Genomic DNA, 24,387 nt, shown 5'->3' on the forward strand with positions numbered 1-24,387 from the left:
GCTCCACTTTTTCCATATTTTATGTTACAACGTAATTCAGAAATGGAGTAAATTAAATTTTCCCCCTCAAAATTCTACTCACAACACCCCATAATGACAACATGAAAAAAGTTTTTTTTTCTCATTTATTTTATTGCTAAATTTATTAGAAATAAAAAAATAAATAAATCACATGTACATAAGAATTCACACCCTTTGCTCAGTATGTTGTTGATACACCTTTGGCAGAAATTACAGCCTCAGGTCTTCTTCAATATGATACCACATGCTTGATACACCTATGTTTGGGCAGTTTTGCCCATTCCTCTCTGCATCACCTTTCAAGCTCCATCAGGTTGGATGGGGAGCATCGTTGCACAGCCATTTTCAGATCTCTCCAGAACTGTTCGATCGGATTGAGGTCTGGGCTCTGGCTGGGCCACTCAGATATTCACAGAGTTGTTCTGATGCCACTCCTTTGATATCTTGGCTGTGTGCTTAGGTCATTCATCTTTCCCTCAATCCTGATGAGTCTCCCATTTCTGGCCGCTAAAAAACATCCCCACAGCATGATTCTGCCACCACCATGCTTCACTGAAGGGATGGTGCCTGGTTTCCTCAAAACATGACTAAGGAGTGGCTTCTGTGTGGCCACTCTGCAACACTGGCCTGATTGGTGGATTGCTGCAGAGATGGTTGTCCTTCTGGAAGGTTCTCTTCTCTTTACAGAAAAATGCTGGAGCTCTAACAGAGTGACTATCGGGGTCTTGGTCACCTCCCTGATTAAGGTCCTTGTTCCCCGATCGCTCTAGTTTAGTTGGGCGGCCAGTTCTAGATAGAGTCCTGGTGGATCTGAACTTCTTCCATTTATAGATTATGGGGGTGCCACTGTGCTCATTGGGACCTTCAAAGCAGCAGAAATGTTTCTGCACCCTTCCTCAGATTTGTATCTCGAGACAATCCTGTCTTGAGGTCTACAGACAATTCCTTTGACTTCATGCTTGGTTTGTGCTCCAACCTTGTATGAAGACAGGTGTGTGCCTTTCCAAATCATGTCCAATCAACTGAATTTAATCCGGGTGGACTCCAGTTAAGCTGTAGAAACATCTCACAGATGATCAGTGGAAACAGGATGCACCTGAGCACAATTGAGTTTCATGGCAAAGGCTATGAATACTCATGCACATGTGATTGATTGCTTAGGTTTTTTGTTTGTTTTTTAATAAAATTTGCAAACATCTCCAAAATACTTTTTTTCACGTTGTCATTATGGGGTCTTGTGTGTAGAAATTTGAGGGAAAAAATTAATTTCATCCATTTTGGACTAAGGCTGTAACATAATAAAATGGAAAAAGTGAAATGCTGTGACTACTTTCCAGATTGACTGTACAGCCGTATTGCATATTGTATTTTGAACGGTTTTAAGAAAAGTTATGTCTAATACAAGTATAAGGCTCTATTGTTTCTTTTCTAAGTGTTTCTTTTATATTTACACTTTATGGAAGCTCATTTGCAAGACTGGTTGTCAAAGTCTTGCTGTATTTTTTTTTTTTTTTTTTTTTTAAGTACATATTTCTGCATCTTGTCTGACAGGTAAACTGGGTGGTCAGGACTCTTTTGAGAGTATTGAGAGCTTTGACAGCTGTGATCGGTTGACCCAGTCATGGAGCAGCCAGTCTTCATTCAGCAGCCTGCAGCGAGTACCCTCTTACGACAGTTTTGACTCAGAGGATTACCCCAGTGCCCTGCACAGCCAGAAGCCAAAGGGTACCTTCAAAGACTATGTGAGGGAGCGCTCTGACCTCAGCAAGGATAAACCCGTCATTCCCGCAGCTGCACTGGCAGGGTACACAGGTAGGATGTCTCCAGGTCACTTGACCACATAAGAGAAAATGCTCATTTGAAAGTTGAACAAAAGTTATTTAATGCTGCATTGTGTTGCAAGGCATCTCTTTCCTTTTTCTTCAGTTGCTTGATTTATTTTTAGTGCTATTCAGTGTTTTTTAGGAAGTGTCTGGTTTTACTCATGTCCTGGATCACAACTCAGATCTACGCTTTTTGTATAACTTCCTGGTCTCAGCCATCAGAAGCATATCTGTATGCGGTGAAACTGTTGACCTTGTAGAGGCATTCCCTTACCTCAGGAGTGATATTCATATGTCTGTTTCTTGAGCCACTGACATCAGGACACACCTTGGAAGAGATTATTGGACTCATGAGGTCACTGGACAGAGGTGTTTGGCAATATGGATATATTTGCAGGAGAATGAAGGTCCAAGTCTTTGGGGTTCTGGTGCTTCCTGTCTTACTGTATGATTGTGAGACTTGGAAGCTAACCAGTGACCTAAGGTGATGGTTAATGTCTTTGGTACTAGGTCTCTTCAGAGGATCCTTGGGTACTGCTGGGACAACTTTGTGTCAAATAAGCAGTTACTTAGGGAGACTCAGATGAAGAGTATCAGTCGCACTTTGAGGGGACATCAGCTACAACATTTGTACATGTGGCTTGCTTCTCTGTGCATGATCCAGTAAGCAGGTGCATCAAGTGTTTAGGAACCCAGCAACAGGAGAAGGTGAAGGGATGCTTATGTTTCACCTGTCTACAGCTGATTATTTTCAACATATTTGTACATACATTTGGTTGTCTGCCTTGGTGGTTGCTTTCTGGGACTGAGTGATTCCGTGGTGTGGTTGGTGCAATGATCTGCAACACCAGTGCATGCTCCCATACTTAACTTGATTAATTACCATATATGAACACCTGTTGGTTTGTCATTTGTGTCTGTGTACACAGTAACACAAATTCTAACAATTTTGTGGTGAGAGAGTTCTTGGGTCAGGCAGTGGATGATTACATGGTGAGTTTGCTCATGGTCTGTTTCTTGCTTTGTTTTTTTTTTTGTCTGTCTGTGTTTTTTTTTTAAGCTTTTCCCATATTTCAAGACTGGCCATATGACATCATAAATGTTCATACATGTTGCACAAGGACCTATGAATCTTGTGTGAAACTGTTTTTTTTTTTTTTTTGTATTGATACCATTAATTGCCCATAATGTATGAACTCTCAAAGTGCCCCTTGTAGTTTGTGATTTGTGGGAAATATTCCAACATTTAGTGCAGGATTTTCTATTTATAAGCCATCCTGTAACACAGATGAAACTAATTTGTAAAATACTGTAGTGGTCCTATGCAAAAGCCTCAAAACATGAAGCTACCATAATGCAGCCTGTTTTAACAGAATATTAAATAAGGCCAAAGTATAGTACTTTCACCCAGGTTACCGAAGCCAGACATACAGTATTACAGCAAACACATTGGCCATGATCTCTCTCTCGCTCTCTCCTTCTTTCTTTGTTTATCCTGTACCTCTTTATCTGCAGCACGCATCTCAACCTATTTTTGTTCTAGGTCACCTGGCAACACTGCTAAAACATAGAAATTAGACTTCTCCCTGCACATTACACCTGATTAAAATGATCTGTTCATCTCATGAAGCGTCTTCTACTCATTGTGCACGTATGTTCTCCAAAGCTCAAACAGATTGGGAGATAGTTGCCAACTCTTCCATCATATTATATCATGTTTTGGCATCTGTCATGTTTTTGCATGTGAATAATGGGTGTGCATAAGCATATGAGTGCATTGTTGGTGATTTTGTCAGCTTATCTTTTTATGCACACTTCAGCTGAAAACGCTGCCTTTTCAACTCTATGACCCTATAAAACTGATAGGTTTTCTTGACAAGTGCCAAGTGTGTGAAGGTGTTGGATACTGTTTTTCACGTGGAAATTAAACGTGTAGCTTTGCATTATGTGCAGGCATTCAGGAACTGCAGTTATACAGCGATGGTTTGGCATTAAGTATCTCTGAATAATTATTCAGAGATACACTAATTATGAATAATGTTTTTAACATATTGTGCAGTCCTTTTCTGAAATTTGGACTGTGGAGAGAATTAAATACATTTTGGATGTTTAATAACACTTAATACTGATGTGTTTGTTACTTTTCCCCTGGTGTTTTAATAAGTCACAAGGCTGTGAGGTTGCCAGTATTGGGAAAAGGGGAAATCCAAGCAAATTTCTTAATGTGACTTTCAGTGAATCAGAACTCAATAGACAAAGTCTCACAGTCGGTATGCATGACATAGTTGGACATCTCTATGATTATTAGTTCAAAAGACGTCCATTCAACAATGCTATTCATTTATAGAGATTTTAAGGACATCAAACTCAAATGAGAAAATCCTGGCGCTGAGCAACAGAAGATCTAAAGTGTTCCATACCCTATTTGTCCAGATTAACTAAACAAACAGACCAACTATTCCTGCTTATAGATCTGTGCATACATTACCTTTTTGCCCCCTTTTACTTTGAGATGCTTTTGTGTAAGCTATGATAACTTTTGCATCTACTGAATGAAAGCTGGAAATTATAAACCGAGAATGTCCAGAAATGATCCACAATATGATTACATGGGCTGAGCTAGACATTTTTACATAGATTTATTTCTGTTTCATAAAGTCTGATACGTTTGCAGTCTCTTGTTTATTGTAAGTAATAGTCTGTGTTGTCCTTTTAAAAACACTAATCCAGTGTTGAGTGACTGACCAGTGAGTAATCACAGCTGCTTTAACTGTGTTTGTTCCTCTCAGGTAACAGAACAGTGTCAGCAGAAATGCTAAGTAGGGAAACAGTATCTCTTACTATAGGTTCACACTCACCATTGGCATATTAAAGAGTTGGGGACCAAAAAAAAAAATGAAAGAAGATAAATCAGATCATTCCTACTACACTCCTCCACATTTGACGATATCTCAGTATAGCAGGATGCGAAACAGCCAAGTTGCTTCCAGCCCAAATGCTCTGCATCCATTAACCACTTATGTGTGACAGTTGACATGTATCAGTTATTCTGATTGAATAAATGACTAGAGAGCTGAAGTGTGAAAGCCTGGAGAGTGTTTCCAGTCCACTGCGTAGTAATGTCTTCTCTCTGTGCTTGAACACAAAGGGGGGGAAAAATGATATGCCGACAAAAAGCATCCTTAAGCACACAGTTTTCTGCAATAGAAAAATGTTTAGCGGCAGTGGTTTATGAATGCTGTTTGCAAAAAGAACTTATTCATGTCAGCTCTCTGAAGAATGGTATTGGGCAAATTCAGTGGAAGAAGATGGATGATGTTTCTCAATGTATGACTGCACAAAAGACAAGAGTGGTGAGAAACAAAACCTCAAAATAAAAAAAAAATATATCTCAAACATAAAACTCCCTTCTTCAACATAAGGTAGCACATTTTTGTCAAGTATCAAAATTGTTGTTGATGATAGCTTGACTTGTTGATCTGCAAGGGTTCCTGTCTTGGTAACAGAACCAACAGTGAGAGTTTTACTGAGGACATAATTTTGATTTGGGGCAGATAGATGAGTGTGTTCCAGTTATCCACTCATTGGTTTCCTGTGCCTGTTCACTTTGTCGGCACAAGCGCCATCACAGCATGAGCTCCCAATCTACAGTTTAATCTCTGCTACCAAAGTGCAAATAAGAGAGGTGTATTCATCGTGGGACCTAAACTGACAATGTCAGTCATTTCCAGGTACTACCTTATTAAATATGCAAATAATAAATCTTTTGCAATATCCATGCACTGATCATGATATGAAATATAAAAGTATCAATACTGGCCTTGTGTGTCTCAGTTTGTTCCTATTTCTTTTGGTTTATGTTCAATATTTGAGCGGTCATAAATGGGTAAGGGCGGTCGCCCTTTGCTGAGACCTGATTGTTTACATTTTTGGAGAGTAAAATAAAATTGGATGCACAGTGAGTGCCTGGAAACTGTAAAAGTAGTGCTGTTGAACACTGTGGGCAATTGAGAAAGTTATATATATTTAAATCATGATGTTTGGCTAAATGATGATCCACAAAACATTAATAATTGAATGTAACTGGTGCAGACCGGTGGTACTGTTGTATAAAAGTCGGTGAAAGTGGACAATCTGGTACAATATGCAGGAATCGGGACCTACTCTTCTGAGCAGAAGGCTGTTTCTGATCCCCCTCTGCAACATGAAACCCATGAAAAGCATGTTCTCCTCTTCACCAGAAGATGCTTTATGATGTTAACAGAGACCAAGTTAACTATTTAGAGAACTGTGGCTAAAAATACGTAAGTAGCGTTTTTCACATGGGTAGCATGTACGCAAAAACAATTGTGTAATGGGAATCATATGTACTCTGGTGTGTGTAGATATAAAATCGTAGGCCATGCAAAGTTTTAGAAATTTAACAAATCAGGGCCAGATTCTTCAGTTTTGAAAGTGGGACTGAAATTGGAGCCAAATATCGGCAATGGGATGCCACCCTTATTTCATTGTGACACTGTTTCATATCCACTGCATGTGGGCAGTAACAGCAGGCTGCAGGTGTAGTGACCTCTGTTACTTTTTTGTCTTATTGCCTAAATGATATTACAGTGTTGCTGTAATTTAAAATCACATCTAAGCATCAGTGTCTTGTTCAGTTTCTGAGCTTAGCTGTTGGGAATCATGATTGTGACCAGAGCTTTCTAGTGTGAGTGGAGTGGCACACTTCACAAAGTGGAGTTTGACTAGATTTAACTAATATAACAGTGGTAGTCCTTTTTCACTCATTAAAAAGCTGTAGATTAGAAGAAATAGTAGATATTTTGTTACAGTTGACTGTGATAGATTTGACCTTGTCACTGCTGAAATAAACCATTCAAAAATTTATTCACTCTTTACAATCTTAGTCATATTAAAGAAATGTATATCAACAAGTCAGATGTGCTATGTTTGAAAATTCTTTTTCCAAATCTCCAAAATTGTGACTTGCACTTTATTAATATGGCCATTCATTTTATGATTATTTCCACTGTGTTGATGGTGATATTTTGAAATTCATACCGGGCACCATTTATGTTTACTTACATGGATGCTTACTTATGTCACATTCACATAAGTAAGTTGAGCTAACTTTTGAGGCCAACATAGCGCTAGTGTAAATCAGTATAATAGAGGAAAAAAAAAATGTGAGCTTTCTTCAGACATTTTGTGCCACAAACATGTTGATTTATTTTGTTACTATTGTAAGTGTACAGTTTATTTATTTATTTATTTATTTTTTTAACTCAGAGAGCTGGCCTAAACTAATTACTCAAAAAAAGATTTTTCGCAAATGAAGTAGTGGCAAAAATTGAGTTGGGATTTGGCAGAAGTTGTACGCCAGGTGTCCTTCCTGACACAACTCTGTTGAGAAGTATGTGTTGTGCTCCTGATGTTTTTAAGCAGTCTGCCAGCCAAGCACTATTTAAATATTTGAATAATATAGAAGTAATAATTTGCAAAATGGATTATTTCATGATTAATCATCAAAACCTTAGTCACCACACAGCTTTTGCCATAGCCACTTCCAGTTGACTTGTCTGGTAAACGAGAGGCCAGATCTTTTACAAGTGAGGTGAAGGCAGCACCCCCCTGTGCCACACTGTATGCTGGATTTCAATGAGGCGCATTGTGCATGGAGAATACTTTTTTCTTCTTATTCTGTTTTGGGAAACGTGTTTTTTTTTTCCCCATGTGTGACTGTAAAAGGGTTGCCTGCATACTGGCGTGTGAGCACAGAGGGCTGGAGAATGGAGACTGTATCGCTCTCATGTTGGCTTAAAATGAGCAAAATCAAAATGTGCTCAGTGTGGCATAGATACTTATTTTCCAAAGTTGGGGCACCTGTTGTACACCTTCTCTGATCCTAGCAGGAGTATGGAAGACTTTGATAGTTAAAAAAAAAAAAAAAAAAAAACCACAACTAAAACCACATCTCAGTTTCCCTGAAAGCTTTTGTTTGTGTTGTATAAGGAGGGTACATTTGGTACTTTTGGGTTTCTGAGGCACATGAGAGAGATGACTTTTGCGTAGCTTCAGTTTTGCTGAGGCGGTGTGATGCATAGGCAGGTGTGATTTCAACATGCGAGCCTCAGAACTCGGCGGGTTAGCGTATGTGCTTGAAAACCGCAAGATCAAAGTGCACTGCAGCGAATCTAGTTCAGACACAAAACCAACCTTTTCTTGTCTTTGTTCTCCTTTCCCTCCTTTTTCCACAGTGTGTAACAAGATGTTGGTGTGAAGCAACTTGAGAGCTCATTTTTGCCATGTTGCTTTTTTTGAACCATAAAATGCATTCCATCACAAATGACTTGGCAACCTCTGACTCTCACACACAGTCTGTATTCATGTCCCAAATATCTGCTGCTAAACGTCTAAAGGCAGCGTCTCTTATTTTAAACGCTGATTTCATCAGCGTGGAACTCGTGCAGACACTCGCACTCGACTGTATATTCAAATACTGCACAGGGCAACTGGCAGACAAGGAATATATCATGAGTGGGACTGTTGTTTTTAAGAGAACTTTTGGTCCACTGCTAGACTTCAGTCTGATCCAGATTAGAAGGTTTTCTTTGTCTCTCTCTGGTTCTTCAGAGCTCAGTGAAGAGTTAGTGTGCATGCTTATTATGCATGCTTTTACACATTACACAATTGTGCAGTTTTGCTTCTTTTGATATGAGCTGATTTTGTTAATTAATTAAACTTTTTATTCTTGGAACATTTTCTGTAATCCTGGCTTGTTTCCATTTTATATTTAAACTTTCTTGACTTGTTTTGCTTATCACATAAAAAAGACACATATTATAGCCCTGGACTCAGAAAACAACAAATAAATCATAAATCTGAATCTTTTGGTATAGAAACCTCATGTCAACTTAAGTGCCAAGCAGTGCACTGAAGTGCAACCTTGTGTGTATGTATGTATGTGTGTGTGTGTGTGTGTGTGTGTATATATATATATATATATATATATATATATATATATATATATATATATATATATACAGTAGTGTTCAGTATAATAGTAGTAGTGCTATGTGACTAAAAATATGAATCCAGGTTTTGAGTAAGTTTCTTATTGTTACATGGGAAACAAGGTACCAGTAGATTCAGTAGATTCTCACAAATCCAACAAGACTAAGCATTCATGATATGCACACATGAAGCCAGCACCTGTTGAACATGCTTTTCTCTTTAAAAGCCTGAGGAAAATGGGATGTTCAAGACATTGTTCAGAAGAACAGCGTAGTTTTATTAAAAAGTTGGAGAGGGGAAAACTTATACGCAGGTGAAAAAAAATTATAGGGTGTTCATCTACAATGATCTCCAATGCTTTAAAATGGACAAAAAAAAAAAAAAAAAACAGACGCGTGGAAGAAAATGGAAAACAACCATCAAAATGGATAGAAGAATAACCAGAATGGCAAAGGCTCACCCATTGATCAGCTCCAGGATGATCAAAGACAGTCTGGAGTTACCTGTAAGTGCTGTGACAGGTAGAGACGCCTGTGTGAAGCTAATGTATGTGCAATAATCCCCCGCAAAGTCCCTCTGTTAAATAAAAGACGTGCAGAAGAGGTTACAATTTGCCAAAGAACACATCAACTGGCCTAAAGAGAAATGGAGGAATATTTTGTGGACTGATGACAGTAAAATTGTTCTTTTTGGGTCCAAGGGCCACAGACAGTTTGTGAGACGACCCCCAAACTCTGAATTCAAGCCACAGTTCACAATGAAGACAGTGAAAGCATGGTGGTGCAAGCATCATGATATGGGCATGTTTCTTCTACTATGGTGTTGGGCCTATATATCGCATACCAGGTATCATGGATCAGTTTGGATATGTCAAAATACTTGAAGAGGTCATGTTGCCTTATGCTGAAGAGGACATGCCCTTGAAATGAGTGTTTCAACAAGACAATGACCCCAAGCACAGTAGTAAACGAGCAAAATCTTGGTTCCAAACCAACAAAATTAATGCCTCGCAGATGTGAAGAAATCATAAAAAACTGTGGTTATACAACTAAATACTAGTTTAGTGATTAACAGGATTGCTAAAAAAGCAGTTTGAACATAATAGTTTTGAGTTTGTAGCGTCAACAGCAGATGGTACTATTATTGTGAACACCCCCTTTTCTACTTTTTTTTAACTAATAGCCCAATTTCATAGCCTTAAGTGTGCATATCATGAATGCTTGGTGTTGTTGGATTTGTGAGAATCTACTGAATCTACTGGTACCTTGTTTTCCCATGTAACAATAAGAAATATACTCAAAACCTGGATTAATCTTTTTAGTCACATAGCACTACTATTATTCTGAACACTTCTGTGTGTGTGTGTGTGTGTGTGTGTGTGTGTGTGTGTGTGTGTGTGTGTGTGTGTGTGTGTGTGTGTGTATATATATATATATATATATATATATATATATATATATATATATATATATATATATAATAAAAAAAAAATGCAGTTTTCCTGATTTTCTTCCTTCTGTTTTGCAGGCAGTGGTCCCATCCAGCTGTGGCAGTTTCTACTGGAGCTCCTGACCGACAAGTCGTGTCAGTCCTTCATCAGTTGGACAGGCGATGGTTGGGAGTTCAAGCTATCTGACCCTGATGAGGTGAGAGGTCGTGGCCTCTCTGGTCACTGGCACACGTGCTGGGAGGTCCTAAGTAGTTGACCAGATGAACGTGATGTCTTTTTTTTCTCTCTCTCTCTCTCTCTCCCTCTCGGTAAAACATTTGGATACCGTCTTTGTTTATCAGAACATTCTTGTAAAAAGTATTTGTTGGACGAATATAAGAAAAGTCTCTACAAATACATGAGTTCTGCCAAATGTTAAAGTACTGTGAATGCATACAGTAAGTGCTCAGTAAATCTTTACATTCTAACATGATTTCTATGGTGTGTGTATTCATTCACATGAATGGAAATGAGCATGAACATATTTTTAGCATGAACAGTGTGTAGGATTTGGTGAATTTTAATAACACAAATGGAATATAGCATTCATAGCCATTGTTCATTTGTGTTTCATTTGAATAGACTCTTCATATCTACATGGGGCGGGCCTCCTCATGGAGGCCACCTTGTTGCATTGCTATGTTGGTACAGTAGCCCAAAATGGACATACTGCATCTTTTGCATTTTGCAGCATGGCTGGAAGACTAAAGAGAAGAGATGAGGAATCAGTGCTTATTCCCCTGTGTACTGTCTGATTGTTTCTAGTGCAGGCTAACATTATTGAGAATCGTCGTTTTTGTGAACTGGAGGATCAGACTTATTGTTTATCACGGGAGATGGCAAAAGAGCATGAATTCCTGTCGCCGAAGTAAAAAATGCAAAGGGAAGCAATTTTGTGACTGGTGCTGACATAATGCAATCTGTTACCTCAACACAAGGTGACACTAAATCCTACGCACGCTAGTTTTGATTATGATTGAAGTTTCTTCCGAAACATCCTCAAAATCCTACAAGTCAATATTTTCCCCCTGAAACTACTTTGTTTTAACTGAATTTTGCACTCCTGTTTGCTCTGTGACACACCCACTAACTGTCTGCAGTCAGTGTGACACGCCCACGCAATCTGTGGGAGGAATGGGTGTGGCCAGCTCCTTTGCATTTTTAAAGCAACAGCCACAAAATGAGTTATTTAATAACATTAAATGCAGTAGCTTTTTTTGTGTATCATCTCAGTATGTATGTGGCATTTATAAAAATGATCTTTAATACCTGTTTTTAGTAGGTGACCAATATTAGCTTAAAGAAAAGACTTAAAGAAAGCACTTATTGAACGTTTAGTGCATCACCATTCAGAAGTTTATGATACAGTATAAACACTTTATTCCCTATGTTGTCTTTAGGTTGCTCGGAGGTGGGGTAAGAGGAAAAACAAGCCCAAGATGAACTATGAGAAGCTGAGTCGTGGCCTGCGCTACTACTATGACAAAAATATAATCCACAAGACATCAGGAAAGCGCTATGTCTACCGTTTTGTCTGTGACTTAAAAAGCTTGCTGGGGTACACTCCTGAAGAGCTGCATGCAATGTTGGATGTCAAGCCGGACACTGATGAATGAGGACATTTACCAGAAAGGAACTGAAGGCAAAGGTTTGAGCCATATGGACTGGGGCTCGTAAAGTGGTCTTAACTGTTTGATAGAGTTGTACATGTTTCTTTTTTCTTTTTTTCTTGAGGACCAAACTGATTTGAAATGACTCTTGTCATCATTTGCGAGCGCCCGTCTCTGATTGTGTGTTACAAGGAGACACAAGCTAACACATATTCAAACCCTGTAATATTTCAGATGTGTGCATGAGCGAATGTGAGGTATACTGGTTTTACTTTGCAAACCGAGGCAGACTGAGCGCCGGCAGGTAGAGGCCAGGTTCTGTTTTGCCCTTGTAGCACAATAAGGAGACGTGCAGACTGAGAGGAGGGAGTGAGAGAGAGAAAAAGTTTAATTTCACTGTTAAGTAGAGAAAGACAAAGGGCAGGTGGACAGTCCCTGCAAAGAAATGCGGTTGACAAAGAATAACATCTGAAGAAGGTATCTCGTCATATTTACATACATACTTGTAGTTTCTGTTTGCCAAGGACAAAGTTTTGAGCTTGGACCAAAAGTATTATTTATAATGCATCCAGGGTAAAGCTACCAGGTAAATAGCAGAAATTATGACTTCTTTTAAGTGGGGCCCAAATGTCTTAAACTGAAATGTGCTGATTGGTTATCAGTCCACACTGTATACGCTGGTCTTATTCATATGTGGTGTGAGGATCTGCTGCGTTTACTCATACCAAGAATGTCTTACAGACAGCCGAAAGTAACCGTTGCTTTTGAAACTGTCGCTTTCACCTTTGCTTTGCATGTTTGCGACCTTATTAGAGACACATTGTCACTGAAACATGCATTTTTGCATATACCATCAGTATTAGCCATCTGTTGACAATCGACGTGGGGGAAATCCAGGAAGACTCATTTAACATGCAAATTAAAGTTCGTTTGTTTCACAGTCTTGTGTTAAAAATGTTTGTATCATCTGCAAGACGTAGTTGAGGAAGTGGATTTAAAACTCTTTGGAATGGTGTTCGAATTGTTTTACAGGTCCAAAGCATGTAAGTACAGAACAGAATATTGTGAAGGTACAGTTTAGGGAAATGGGCTGATTCCAGAGATGTTCGGAAGCCATTTGTGGTACATGAAAGCTACTAAAACGATACGAGGTGTGATTCAGAATGACTGACAGATGGACAAGTTGGCATTGCTTGGAGACTTAAAGTATAGGAATTATTGATAGAGGAATGCATTTTTGTCTTTGCAGATTGATGCCACATTCAATGAAAACACGACAGAGCGCAGTGAGGCATATATGTAGGGAAAGTGGCAGATTTTATTTTATTTTTTTCTTCATTTGTGCATTATCTACAGATGTGATGTTCTTCACTTCAGTAGTGAGTGACTCGAACATATTTGTGCTCCCAACTCATATTTGTGCCATTTGCTCATGCATAATGTGTCACTGGTTACATCTGAGCAAAGTGGCAGCCGTTTGCTCCCCATTAGTGGGAACAGTGCAAGTACACTGGCCTTATGGGAAATACCAAAGTTAAATATCATCATTTTTGAAGTACAATGTTATTGTTTACTGTGGCTGAATGTTACCCATTGGGATGAAAATAGCTTTTTAAATGTCTATTTGTACAGATTGTATTTCATAATACTTTATTGAGATCCAGATTCTACAAATAAAAGACAAAGCAGGAATAATAACCAAAGCCCCTGTGATGTCTTCAGCCACAGTGCGTTGGGTATCATTGACAAAGTTAGAAGACAGACGCCAGAGTTCTTTGACATATTTGTGAAGTTTACATAAATAAAACATGCCTGAAAGCACAAATGCTTTAGGGTGAAGAGAAACGCCTTTGCTGTTCTGGATTTCCTGCTGACTGTAGAAAATAGCTACTGTACGCATTTTTTTAATTGGTAATTAACATTTATGTCATCATCAACATGCAGTGACAAAACTTCAACTATGGTTATCATCCCATGCAGAGAAATGAAGCTCAGTTGGGTTTTGGACCAATATGTCAGTGTTTAGTTGTATTCAGGATTTTTATATCTGATGCCAACGTTTGGCATTAAAGCTTTATATATATATATATATATATATATGTATGTATATATATGTGTGTGTGTGTGTGTGTGTGTGTTCTGTTCATCCCCGACATTCTGAAGGAATTGAAAAAAACATGTTGGCGTTTTGTTGTTTGTATTGTAAGATTGTGCTAAAAGTAAGCATTTTGTTACATGTTAATATTTTCAAAATAATTTTGGCTGAAAGTGTCACATTAAAACTGCAGTTCGAAGGAGCATTTCTTTGTTGAATATTGTATACACTCCAGTAGTTGTGGCAAAGGCACATCTACTTTATGGATTCAGAAGGAAAACATTGTTTGTTTTGAATGGTCTTTTTTTTTTTTTTTTGTATATTATATAGTGTCTGTATTTTTGTTAATGAGATCATTTTTATTGTATTTAGTTCACAAGCATTTGAATATTTTTCAATAATTTATATTTTATAAAAGACAAGTGACGCAGACAGCTGGTGCTTTTGTGAGACAAACTTAATGCAGGACAAAATAATGTAGCGTTTTTGTTTTGTTTGTTTTTTTTTCCTTTTTCTTTTTATATATTTTTAAAGAGGAAAAACCTGTCTGCAAGAAGGAAAAAAAGGCTGATGCTGGCCCATCAATGGTTTCTGCTGGAAAGGTTTTATAAACTGTAGCTTTTATTTCCAAAATGTACTTAATGTACTTTAAAATGTTATAAAATATATGTGAGCAAAAATTTCTTAATTGTGTGTGTGATTTTCATTTGTTTAATGAACACTAAATGCTGTCATCTGAAGATTTGCATTTTCTAGTAAGTTATTCAGTGTACGGTGCATCCAGCAAGTATTCACAGCGCTTCACTTCATCCACATTTTATATTACAGCCTCATTCTAAAGGGAGTAAATTATGTTTCCCCTCACAATTCTATTTACAACATCCCATAATGATGACACGTAAAAGTTTTAAGTTTTGCAAACGTAATAAAAATCTAAGAAATAATGTGTATCTCACCACAGCATGATGCTGCCACCTCTATGCTTCACTGTAGGGATGTGCCAAAGAGTTCAAGTTTTGCCTCATCAGAGCAGAGAACTTTGTTTCTCATGGTCTGGGAGTCCTTCAGGTGCCTTTTGGCAAGCTCCAGATGGGCTGCCATGTGCCTTTTACTAAGGAGTGGCTTCTGTCTCGCCGCTGTACCATACAGACCTGAAAGGTGAATTACTGCAGAGATGGATGTCCTTCTGGAAGGTTCTCCTCTCTCCACAGAGGAATGCTGGATCTCTGTACTTGGTCACCTCCCTGACTAAGGCCTTTCTCGCTCAGTTTAGACAGGCATCCAGCTCTACAAAGAGACATGGTGGATCCAAACTTCTTTCATTTATGGGTGATGGAGGCCACTGTGCTCATTGGGACCTTCAAAGCAGCAGATATGTTTCTGTACCCTTCACCAGATTTGTGTCTCAATCCTGTCTTGGAGGTCCACAGACAATTCCTTTAACTTCACACTTGGTTTGTGCTCTGACATGCACTGTCAACTGTGGGACATTATACAACCCCTGGCAAAAATTATGGAATCACCAGCCTCAGAGGATGTTTATTCAGTTGTTTAATTTTGTAGAAAAAAAGTAGATCACAGACATGACACAAAACTAAAGTAATTTCAAATGTCAACTTTCTGGCTTTAAGAAACACTATAAGAAATCAATAAAAAAAGATTGTGGCAGTCAGTAACGGTTACTTTTTTAGACCAAGCAGAGGAAAAAAATATGGAATCAATTCTGAGGAAAAAATTATGGAATCACCCTGTAAATTTTCATCCCCCAAATTAACATTAACACCTGCATCAAATCAGATCTGCTCATTGACATTGACCCTATGCCATGACATTGACCCTATGTGTCTTTTTGCAAGGAATGTTTTTGCAGTTTTTGCTCTATGGCAAGATGCATTATCATCTTGAAAAATGATTTCATCATCCCCAAACATCCTTTCAATTGTCCAAAATATCAACATAAACTTGTGCATTTATTGATGATGTAATGACAGCCATCTCCTCAGTGCCTTTACCTGACATGCAGCCCCATATCATCAATGACTGGAAATTTACATGTTCTCTTCAGGCAGTCATCTTTATAAATCTCATTGGAACGGCACCAAACAAAAGTTCCAGCAGCATCACCTTGCCCAATGCAGATTCGAGATTCATCACTGAATATGACTTTCATCCAGACATCCACAGTCTACAATTGCTTTTCCTTAGCCCATTGTAACCTTGTTTTTTTCTGTTTTGGTGTTAATGATGCCTTTCGTTTAGCTTTTCTGTATGTAAATCCTATTTCCTTTAGGCGGTTTCTTACAGTTCGGTCACAGACGTTGACTCCAGTTTCCTCCCATTCGTTCATTTGTTTTGTTGTACATTTTTCGATTTTTGAGACATATTGCTTTAAGTTTTCTGTCTTGACGCTTTGATGTCTTCCTTGGTCTACCAGTATGTTTGCCTTTAACAACCTTCCCATGTTGTTTGTATTTGGTCCAGAGTTTAGACACAGCTGACTGTGAACAACCAACATGTTTTGCAACATTGTGTGATGATTTACTCTCTTTTAAGAGTTCGATAATCCTCTCCTTTGTTTCAATTGACATCTCTCGTGTTGGAGCCATGATTCATGTCAGTCCACTTGGTGCAACAGCTCTCCAAGGTGTGTTCACTCCTTTTTAGATGCAGACTAACGAGCAGATCTGATACGATGCAGGTGTTAGTTTTGGGGATGAAAATTTACAGGGTGATTCCATAATTTTTTCCTCAGAATTGAGTGATTCCATATTTTTTTCCTCTGCTTGGTCTAAAAAAGTAACCATTACTGACTGCCACAATCTTTTTTTCTTGATTTCTTATAGTGTTTCTTAAAGCCAGAAAGTTGCCATTTGAAATTACTTTAGTTTTGTGTCATATCTGTGATCTGCTTTTTTTTTCTACAAAATTAAACATCTGAATGAACATCCTCCGAGGCTGGTGATTCCATAATTTTTGCCAGGGGTTGTATATACAGTTTATGCAAACCTTTGGGCACCCCTGAATTTTAATGATTTTCCTTTATAAATCATTGGTTGGTTGGATCAGCAAATTCAGTAAAATACAGTGGTGGTCAGAATAATAGTAGTGCTATGTGACTAAAAGATTAATCCAGGTTTTGAGTGTATTATTGTTACATGGGAAACGAAGGTACCAGTAGATTCAGTAGATTCTCACAAATCCAACAAGACTGCATTCATAATATGCACACTCTTAAGGCTATGAAATTGGGCTATTAGTAAAAAAGTAGAAGAGGGGGTGTTCACAATAATAGTGTGCCATTCAGGCAGTGAGTTTGTCAGTTTTGTGGAACAAACAGGTGTGAATCAGGTGTCCCCTGTTTAAGAATGAAGCCAGCACCTGTTGAACATGCTTTTCTCTTTGAAAGCCTGAGGAAAATGGGATGTTCAAGACGTTCAGAAGAACAGCGTAGTTTGATTAAAAAGTTGATTGGAGAGGGGAAAACGTATACGCAGGTGCAAAAAATTATAGGCTGTTCATCTACAATGATCTCCAATGCTTTAAAATGGACACAAAAAAAAAGACACGTGGAAGAAAACAGAAAACAACCATCAAAATGGACAGAAGAATAACTAGAATGGCAAAGGCTCACCCATTGATCAGCTCCAGGATGATCAAAGACAGTCTGGAGTTACCTGTAAGTGCTGTGACAGAAGACGCCTGTGTGACACTAATTTATTTGCAAGAATCCCCCAGAAAGTCCCTCTGTTAAATAAAAGACGTGCAGAAGAGGTTACAATTTGCCAAAGAACACATCAACTGGCCTAAAGAGAAATGGAGGAATATTTTGTGGACTGATGACAGTAAAATTGTTCTTTTTGGGTCCAAGGGCCGCAGACAGTTTGTGAGACGACCCCCAAACTCTGAATTCAAGCCACAGTTCACAGTGAAGACAGTGAAGCATGGTTCTGCAAGCACCATGATATGGGTTTGTTTCTCCTACTATGGTGTTGGGCCTATATATCGCATACCAGGTCTCATGGATCAGTTTGGATATGTCAAAATACTTGAAGAGGTCATGTTGCCTTATGCTGAAGAGGTCATGCCCTTGAAATGGGTGTTTCAACAAGACAGTGACCCCAAGCACACTAGTAAATGAGCAAAATCTTGGTTCCAAACCAACAAAATTAATGCCTCGCAGATGTGAATAAATCATGAAAAACTGTGGTTATACAACTAAATACTAGTTTAGTGATTAACATGATTGCTAAAAAAGCAGTTTGAACATAATAGTTTTGAGTTTGTAGCATTAACAGCAGATGCTACTATTATTGGGAACACCCCCTTTTCTACTTTTTTTTTTACTAATAGCCCAATTTCATAGCCTTAACAGTGTGCATATCATGAATGCTTGGTCTTGTTGGATTTGTGAGAATCTACTGGTACCTTGTTTCCCATGTAACAATAAGAAATATACTCAAAACCTGGATTAATCTTTTTAGTCACATAGCACTACTATTATTCTGAACACTACTGTATATATGGTGATATTGTGTATGTGGAAAAAGTTTTAGATCTTTGAGTTCATCTCATACAAAATGGGAGCAAAACTAAAAGTGCTAGTTTTGCTCCCATTTTGTATGAGATGAACTCAAAGATCTAAAACTTTTTCCACATACACAATATCACCATTTCCCTCAAATATTATTCACAAACCAGTCTAAATCTGTGATAGTGAGCACTTCTCCTTTGCTGAGATAATCCATCCCACCTCACAGGTGTGCCATATCAAGATGCTGATTAGACACCATGATTAGTGCACAGGTGTGCCTTAGACTGCCCACAATAAAAGGCCACTCTGAAAGGTGCAGTTTTATCACACAGCACAATGCCACAGATGTCACAAGATTTGAGCGAGCGTGCAGTTGGCATGCTGACAGCAGGAATGTCAACCAGAGCTGTTGCTCGTGTATTGAATGTTCATTTCTCTACCATAAGCCGTCTCCAAAGGCGTTTCAGAGAATTTGGCAGTACATCCAACCAGCCTCACAACCGCAGACCACCTGTAACCACACCAGCCCAGGACCTCCACATCCAACATGTTCACCTCCAAGATCGTCTGAGACCAGCCACTCGGACAGCTGCTGGAACAATCGGTTTGCATAACCAAAGAATTTCTGCACAAACTGTCAGAAACCGTCTCAGGGAAGCTCATCTGCATGCTCGTCGTCCTCATCGGGGTCTCGACCTGACTCCAGTTCGTCGTCGTAACCGACTTGAGTGGGCAAATGCTCACATTCGCTGGTGTTTGGCACGTTGGAGAGGTGTTCTCGGATGATGCGAAGGAGATGTGTTGCACTGCATGAGGCATATGGTGGTCACACCAGATACTGACTGGTATCCCCCCCCCCAATAAAACAAAACTGCACCTTTCAGAGTGGCCTTTTATTGTGGGCAGTCTAAGGCACACCTGTGCACTAATCATGGTGTCTAATCAGCATCTTGGTATGGCACACTTGTGAGGTGGGATGGATTATCTCAGCAAAGGAGAAGTGCTCACTGTCACAGATTTCGACTGGTTTGTGAACAATATTTGAGGGAAATGGTGATATTGTGTATGTGGAAAAAGTTTTAGATCTTTGAGTTCATCTCATACAAAATGGGAGCAAAACCAAAAGTGTTGCGTTTAAATTTTTGTTGAGTATATAATGAATTTACCCTACATGGACTCCATAAGCTGCAGAAACATCTCAAGGGTGATCAGTGGAAACAGGATGCACCTGAGTTCATCTTTGAGCTCGATGGCAAAGGCTATGAATACTTATGTACGTGATGCCTTAGTTTTTTTATTTTTATTAATTTTGAAAAAATCTCAAAACTTATTTTGCATTGTCATTATTGGGTTTTGTGTGTGGAATTTTGAAAAATGCATTTCATCCATTTTGGAATAAGGCTGTAACTGTAAAAGTGAAGCACTGTGAATACTTTATGCATGCACTGTAGGTCCAAGCAGGGGTGTCCCAATCCAGTACATAATCTGTCAGATATTAAATCAAATTACTTGCATGTTGGAAAGACTGCATCACCAACAATCTGATTCTTCAAATGCACATATGAATTGGGTTTTGTTAGATGGCTAGGTTTTCAAAGTACACCCAGACAAATTAATTTATTAATAAATGAGTTATTTGTAAGACAAGGAAAACTGTATGAGATCGGTATTGGCATTGTTATCAATCAATCAATTTTATTTATATAGCGCCAAATCACAACAAACAGTTGCCCCAAGGCGCTTTATATTGTAAGGCAAGGCCATACAATAATTACGGAAAAACCCCAACGGTCAAAACGACCCCCTGTGAGCAAGCATTTGGCGACAGTGGGAAGGAAAAACTCCCTTTTAACAGGAAGAAACCTCCAGCAGAACCAGGCTCAGGGAGGGGCAGTCTTCTGCTGGGACTGGTTGGGGCTGAGGGAGAGAACCAGGAAAAAGACATGCTGTGGAGGGGAGCAGAGATCAATCACTAATGATTAAATGCAGAGTGGTGCATACAGAGCAAAAAGAGAAAGAAACACTCAGTGCATCATGGGAACCCCCCAGCAGTCTAAGTCTATAGCAGCATAACTAAGGGATGGTTCAGGGTCACCTGATCCAGCCCTAACTATAAGCTTTAGCAAAAAGGAAAGTTTTAAGCCTAATTTTAAAAGCAAAGAGGGTGTCTGTCTCCCTGATCTGAATTGGGAGCTGGTTCCACAGGAGAGGAGCCTGAAAGCTGAAGGCTCTGCCTCCCATTCTACTCTTACAAACCCTAGGAACTACAAGTAAGCCTGCAGTCTGAGAGCGAAGCGCTCTATTGGGGTGATATGGTACTATGAGGTCCCTAAGATAAGATGGGACCTGATTATTCAAAACCTTATAAGTAAGAAGAAGAATTTTAAATTCTATTCTAGAATTAACAGGAAGCCAATGAAGAGAGGCCAATATGGGTGAGATATGCTCTCTTCTTCTAGTCCCCGTTAGTACTCTAGCTGCAGCATTTTGAATTAACTGAAGGCTTTTCAGGGAACTTTTAGGACAACCTGATAATAATGAATTACAATAGTCCAGCCTAGAGGAAATAAATGCATGAATTAGTTTTTCAGCATCACTCTGAGACAAGACTTTTCTAATTTTAGAGATATTGCGTAAATGCAAAAAAGCAGTCCTACATATTTGTTTAATATGCGCATTGAAGGACATATCCTTATCAAAAATGACTCCAAGGTTTCTCGCAGTATTACTAGAGGTCAGGGTAATGCCATCCAGAGTAAGGATCTGGTTAGACACCATGTTTCTAAGATTTGTGGGGCCAAGTACAATAACTTCAGTTTTATCTGAGTTTAAAAGCAGGAAATTAGAGGTCATCCATGTCTTTATGTCTGTAACACAATCCTGCAGTTTAGCTAATTGGTGTGTGTCCTCTGGCTTCATGGATAGATAAAGCTGGGTATCATCTGCGTAACAATGAAAATTTAAGCAATGCCGTCTAATAATACTGCCTAAGGGAAGTATGTATAAAGTGAATAAAATTGGTCCTAGCACAGAACCTTGTGGAACTCCATAATTAACCTTAGTCTGTGAAGAAGATTCCCCATTTACATGAACAAATTGTAATCGATTAGATAAATATGATTCAAACCACTGCAGCGTAGTGCCTTTAATACCTATGGCATGCTCTAATCTCTGTCATCTGATGTCATACCTATAGATGTCATACCTAGAGATGTCATACCTATGTCATCTCTAATTATCAGACATGAAAATTGTACTATTGTCATCCGTAGGTCCAAGACACTGCACAGTCCACACATCACACTTCATAATTCTTTACAGCACTTTGAGTAACACATGAAAAATGAACTATGATGTTAAACATCCATCTCTAGGGAGGGTGATTTCTTTTCTTTATGCTTCAAAGTAACTCACTAAAACTTCAGAATTCTGTCAGAATATAGAAGAAAATATCGATGAATTCACTGACCAATCATTTCTACAATGCATTCTAATTCAAAGCACTGCACCACAGTGTTTAAACAAGTCTTTCCTTTGTTCAAATTGGCACATTCTTTTCTTTCAAAGGGGTCTGGGATTGCTTTGAATTACATGGTGGGATATGGTGTGTCCCAGTTTAACAAGTGTGTCCCTTGCGCGCTGATGAGGTGACGTCAAATCCCAACCAGCACACTGAAACCCATTCATGTGCTTGTAACCCCAAGCTCATATAAATTCCACCATAGATATAAAACATACAGGGCTGCCCTAAACTGCACAGCTGTTTGGCTCCAGTGCAGGAGCACTCAAGCAAAAAGGCCAAAGTACATGTTTTTTTGTTCTGCTTTCAGTTTCAGATAATAAGATGTCCTGATTGTGGAATAATAATATAATAACATGCTTTTGGAGGGCGGTATGCATTTTTAGAGGCCCGACGTTCACACCCAGTCGCCCAAAATGACAGATATTCACCCGAGTTAGACGAGGGCGAATATCTGTCATTGCGGGCGACTGAGCCTGAACAGAGGGACTCAGAAAATGCATACCGCACGACAACAGCATGTTATTTGCATTATCATCACTTTTTACTGAGATACACAACATGTAACGTGTAGAAAGTTTGACCACATTACTGTTGTGTGGGCCGCCAGAAGAGGAGGTACTGCTGGCCCACCACCAGAGGGCGCCCTGCCTGCAGTGTTGGCTTCAGGCACTAGAGGGCGCTGCCGCCTCACAGGAACAGCCGAGGTGACAGCTGTCACTCATCAACTGTGACAGCTGTCACCGATCATCTGCACTTCATCCCGGATAAAAGCAGGATGACACCTCCACCACGTCGCCGAGATATCGTTCTTCTAAGGAGGTAATATTCTCTGCCGTACTAAAGGAATTATAACTTCTGTGTGCTCTGTTAGCAGCCGTTGTCCTGTGGAGCCTTGTCAGCTGATTGGTGGTTTGTGAGAGTGCCGACGTCTTCGCCTCTCACTCTTTCCAGATAAGTGCTTAAACAGGAGCTGCACGAGTGTGTGATTTGAGGTGGAGGTGGAATTCCCACCGTTGTTGTTACTGGGTGTACACACACCCACACTTGACTGTCTTTGCTCTTCGCCAGCAGTACCAGATCCGACACGCGGAGACGGTGGCCACCTGAGGGACTCGGGACCTGGCAGCTCCAGTATCCTTCGGGTTCGGTGGCGGAGGAAATCGTGTGGTTCCGGTTCTTCTCTAGACGGACGTCTCCTATCGTCGAGCCTGCCCACACGACACCTTTATCCATTGACTTTGTATCATTCTACAATCTGCTGTGTATGGTTGTGGCATTCACAACAGTAAAGTGTTCAAATTTGACTCCTTCTATTGTCCGTTCATTTGCGCCCCCTGTTGTGGGTCCGTGTCACTACATTTTCACAACAATTACATCCATTTTGCCATCCCTTCACTGGCTTCCTGTCCCAGTGAGATCAGATTTTAAGGTTCTGTTACTATAAGTAAAATAGTGGAGAGTCACCGCTCATCTGTTGAAAAGGTGCAAGATTCAGTAGAAACTTTCAAGTAAAAAGAAAAAAATCTGCACACTTAAGGTCTGTTCAAATAGCTTTTTGAACAGACCTGAAGTGTGCAGATTTTTTTCTTTTTACTTGAAAGGGTCTGTTACTAACCTAGAAAATTATTCATGGACTGGCGCCTCCCTACCTAGCTGACCTAATTAAACCTTACGTACCGGCCTGGGCTTTGTGTTCTCAGGGTGCAGGATTACGTTGTGTCCCTAGGGTGAATAAGAAGTCTGCAGGTCATAGAGCTTTCTCTTATTGTGCCCCCGTTCTGTGGAATGATCTCCCTGCGTCAATAAAACAGTCAGATTCTGTCGAGACTTTCAATTCCAGACTTAAGCCGCACTTATTTTCCCTTTCGTATGGCTAGCATACTGGTATAGTTTTGTCTTACGCTTTTTACTCTTTTAATTCATTTTATTAGGAAACAGAGCATGCCGCAGCCTCAACTTTGCCTAAATTCTGGGTCTTTTAGCGAAGCTTAGGTCTAGTGGCCAGCGATCACCTTACTGTTTCTTCTGTTTTTCTTGTTGATTAATGCTGGCAAATTATACTGTATTTCTTGTCTTTCTGATGCCTGATTCTGTTTTTTCTCTCTGTTTAAGGTGCAACTCCATCCAGAGATGGGAGTTGTATTTGTGCTGGCGACCCTCCTGTCCTGTGCACCAACAGCATTTCCTGTATATTCGTTTTGTGAATTGTTCTGTAATTTATGTCTGTAGCATGGCACAAGCAGAGGGTCACCCCTTTGAGTCTGGTCTGCTTGAGGTTTCT

The 24,387-nt window shown here is 39.4% G+C and overlaps 1 protein-coding gene across 2 annotated transcripts in view; it reads left to right on the forward strand.

The window, feature by feature from the left end:
* Positions 1-13,261, forward strand: part of ets1 (v-ets avian erythroblastosis virus E26 oncogene homolog 1) — a 118,122-nt gene extending 104,861 nt beyond the window's left edge. For both annotated transcript variants that reach the window (XM_034168008.1, XM_034168009.1), the window contains 3 exons: positions 1,573-1,833; positions 10,386-10,504; positions 11,748-13,261. In XM_034168008.1, the coding sequence (XP_034023899.1) occupies positions 1,573-1,833; positions 10,386-10,504; positions 11,748-11,963 (596 nt within the window). In that variant the 3' untranslated portion in view covers positions 11,964-13,261. The remainder of the gene's footprint in view (positions 1-1,572; positions 1,834-10,385; positions 10,505-11,747) is intronic.
* Positions 13,262-24,387: the final 11,126 nt, after the last annotated feature.

The sequence above is a fragment of the Thalassophryne amazonica genome, chromosome 4 (genome assembly GCF_902500255.1).
Source record: "Thalassophryne amazonica chromosome 4, fThaAma1.1, whole genome shotgun sequence".
NCBI classification, from domain to species: Eukaryota; Metazoa; Chordata; class Actinopteri; order Batrachoidiformes; family Batrachoididae; genus Thalassophryne; species Thalassophryne amazonica.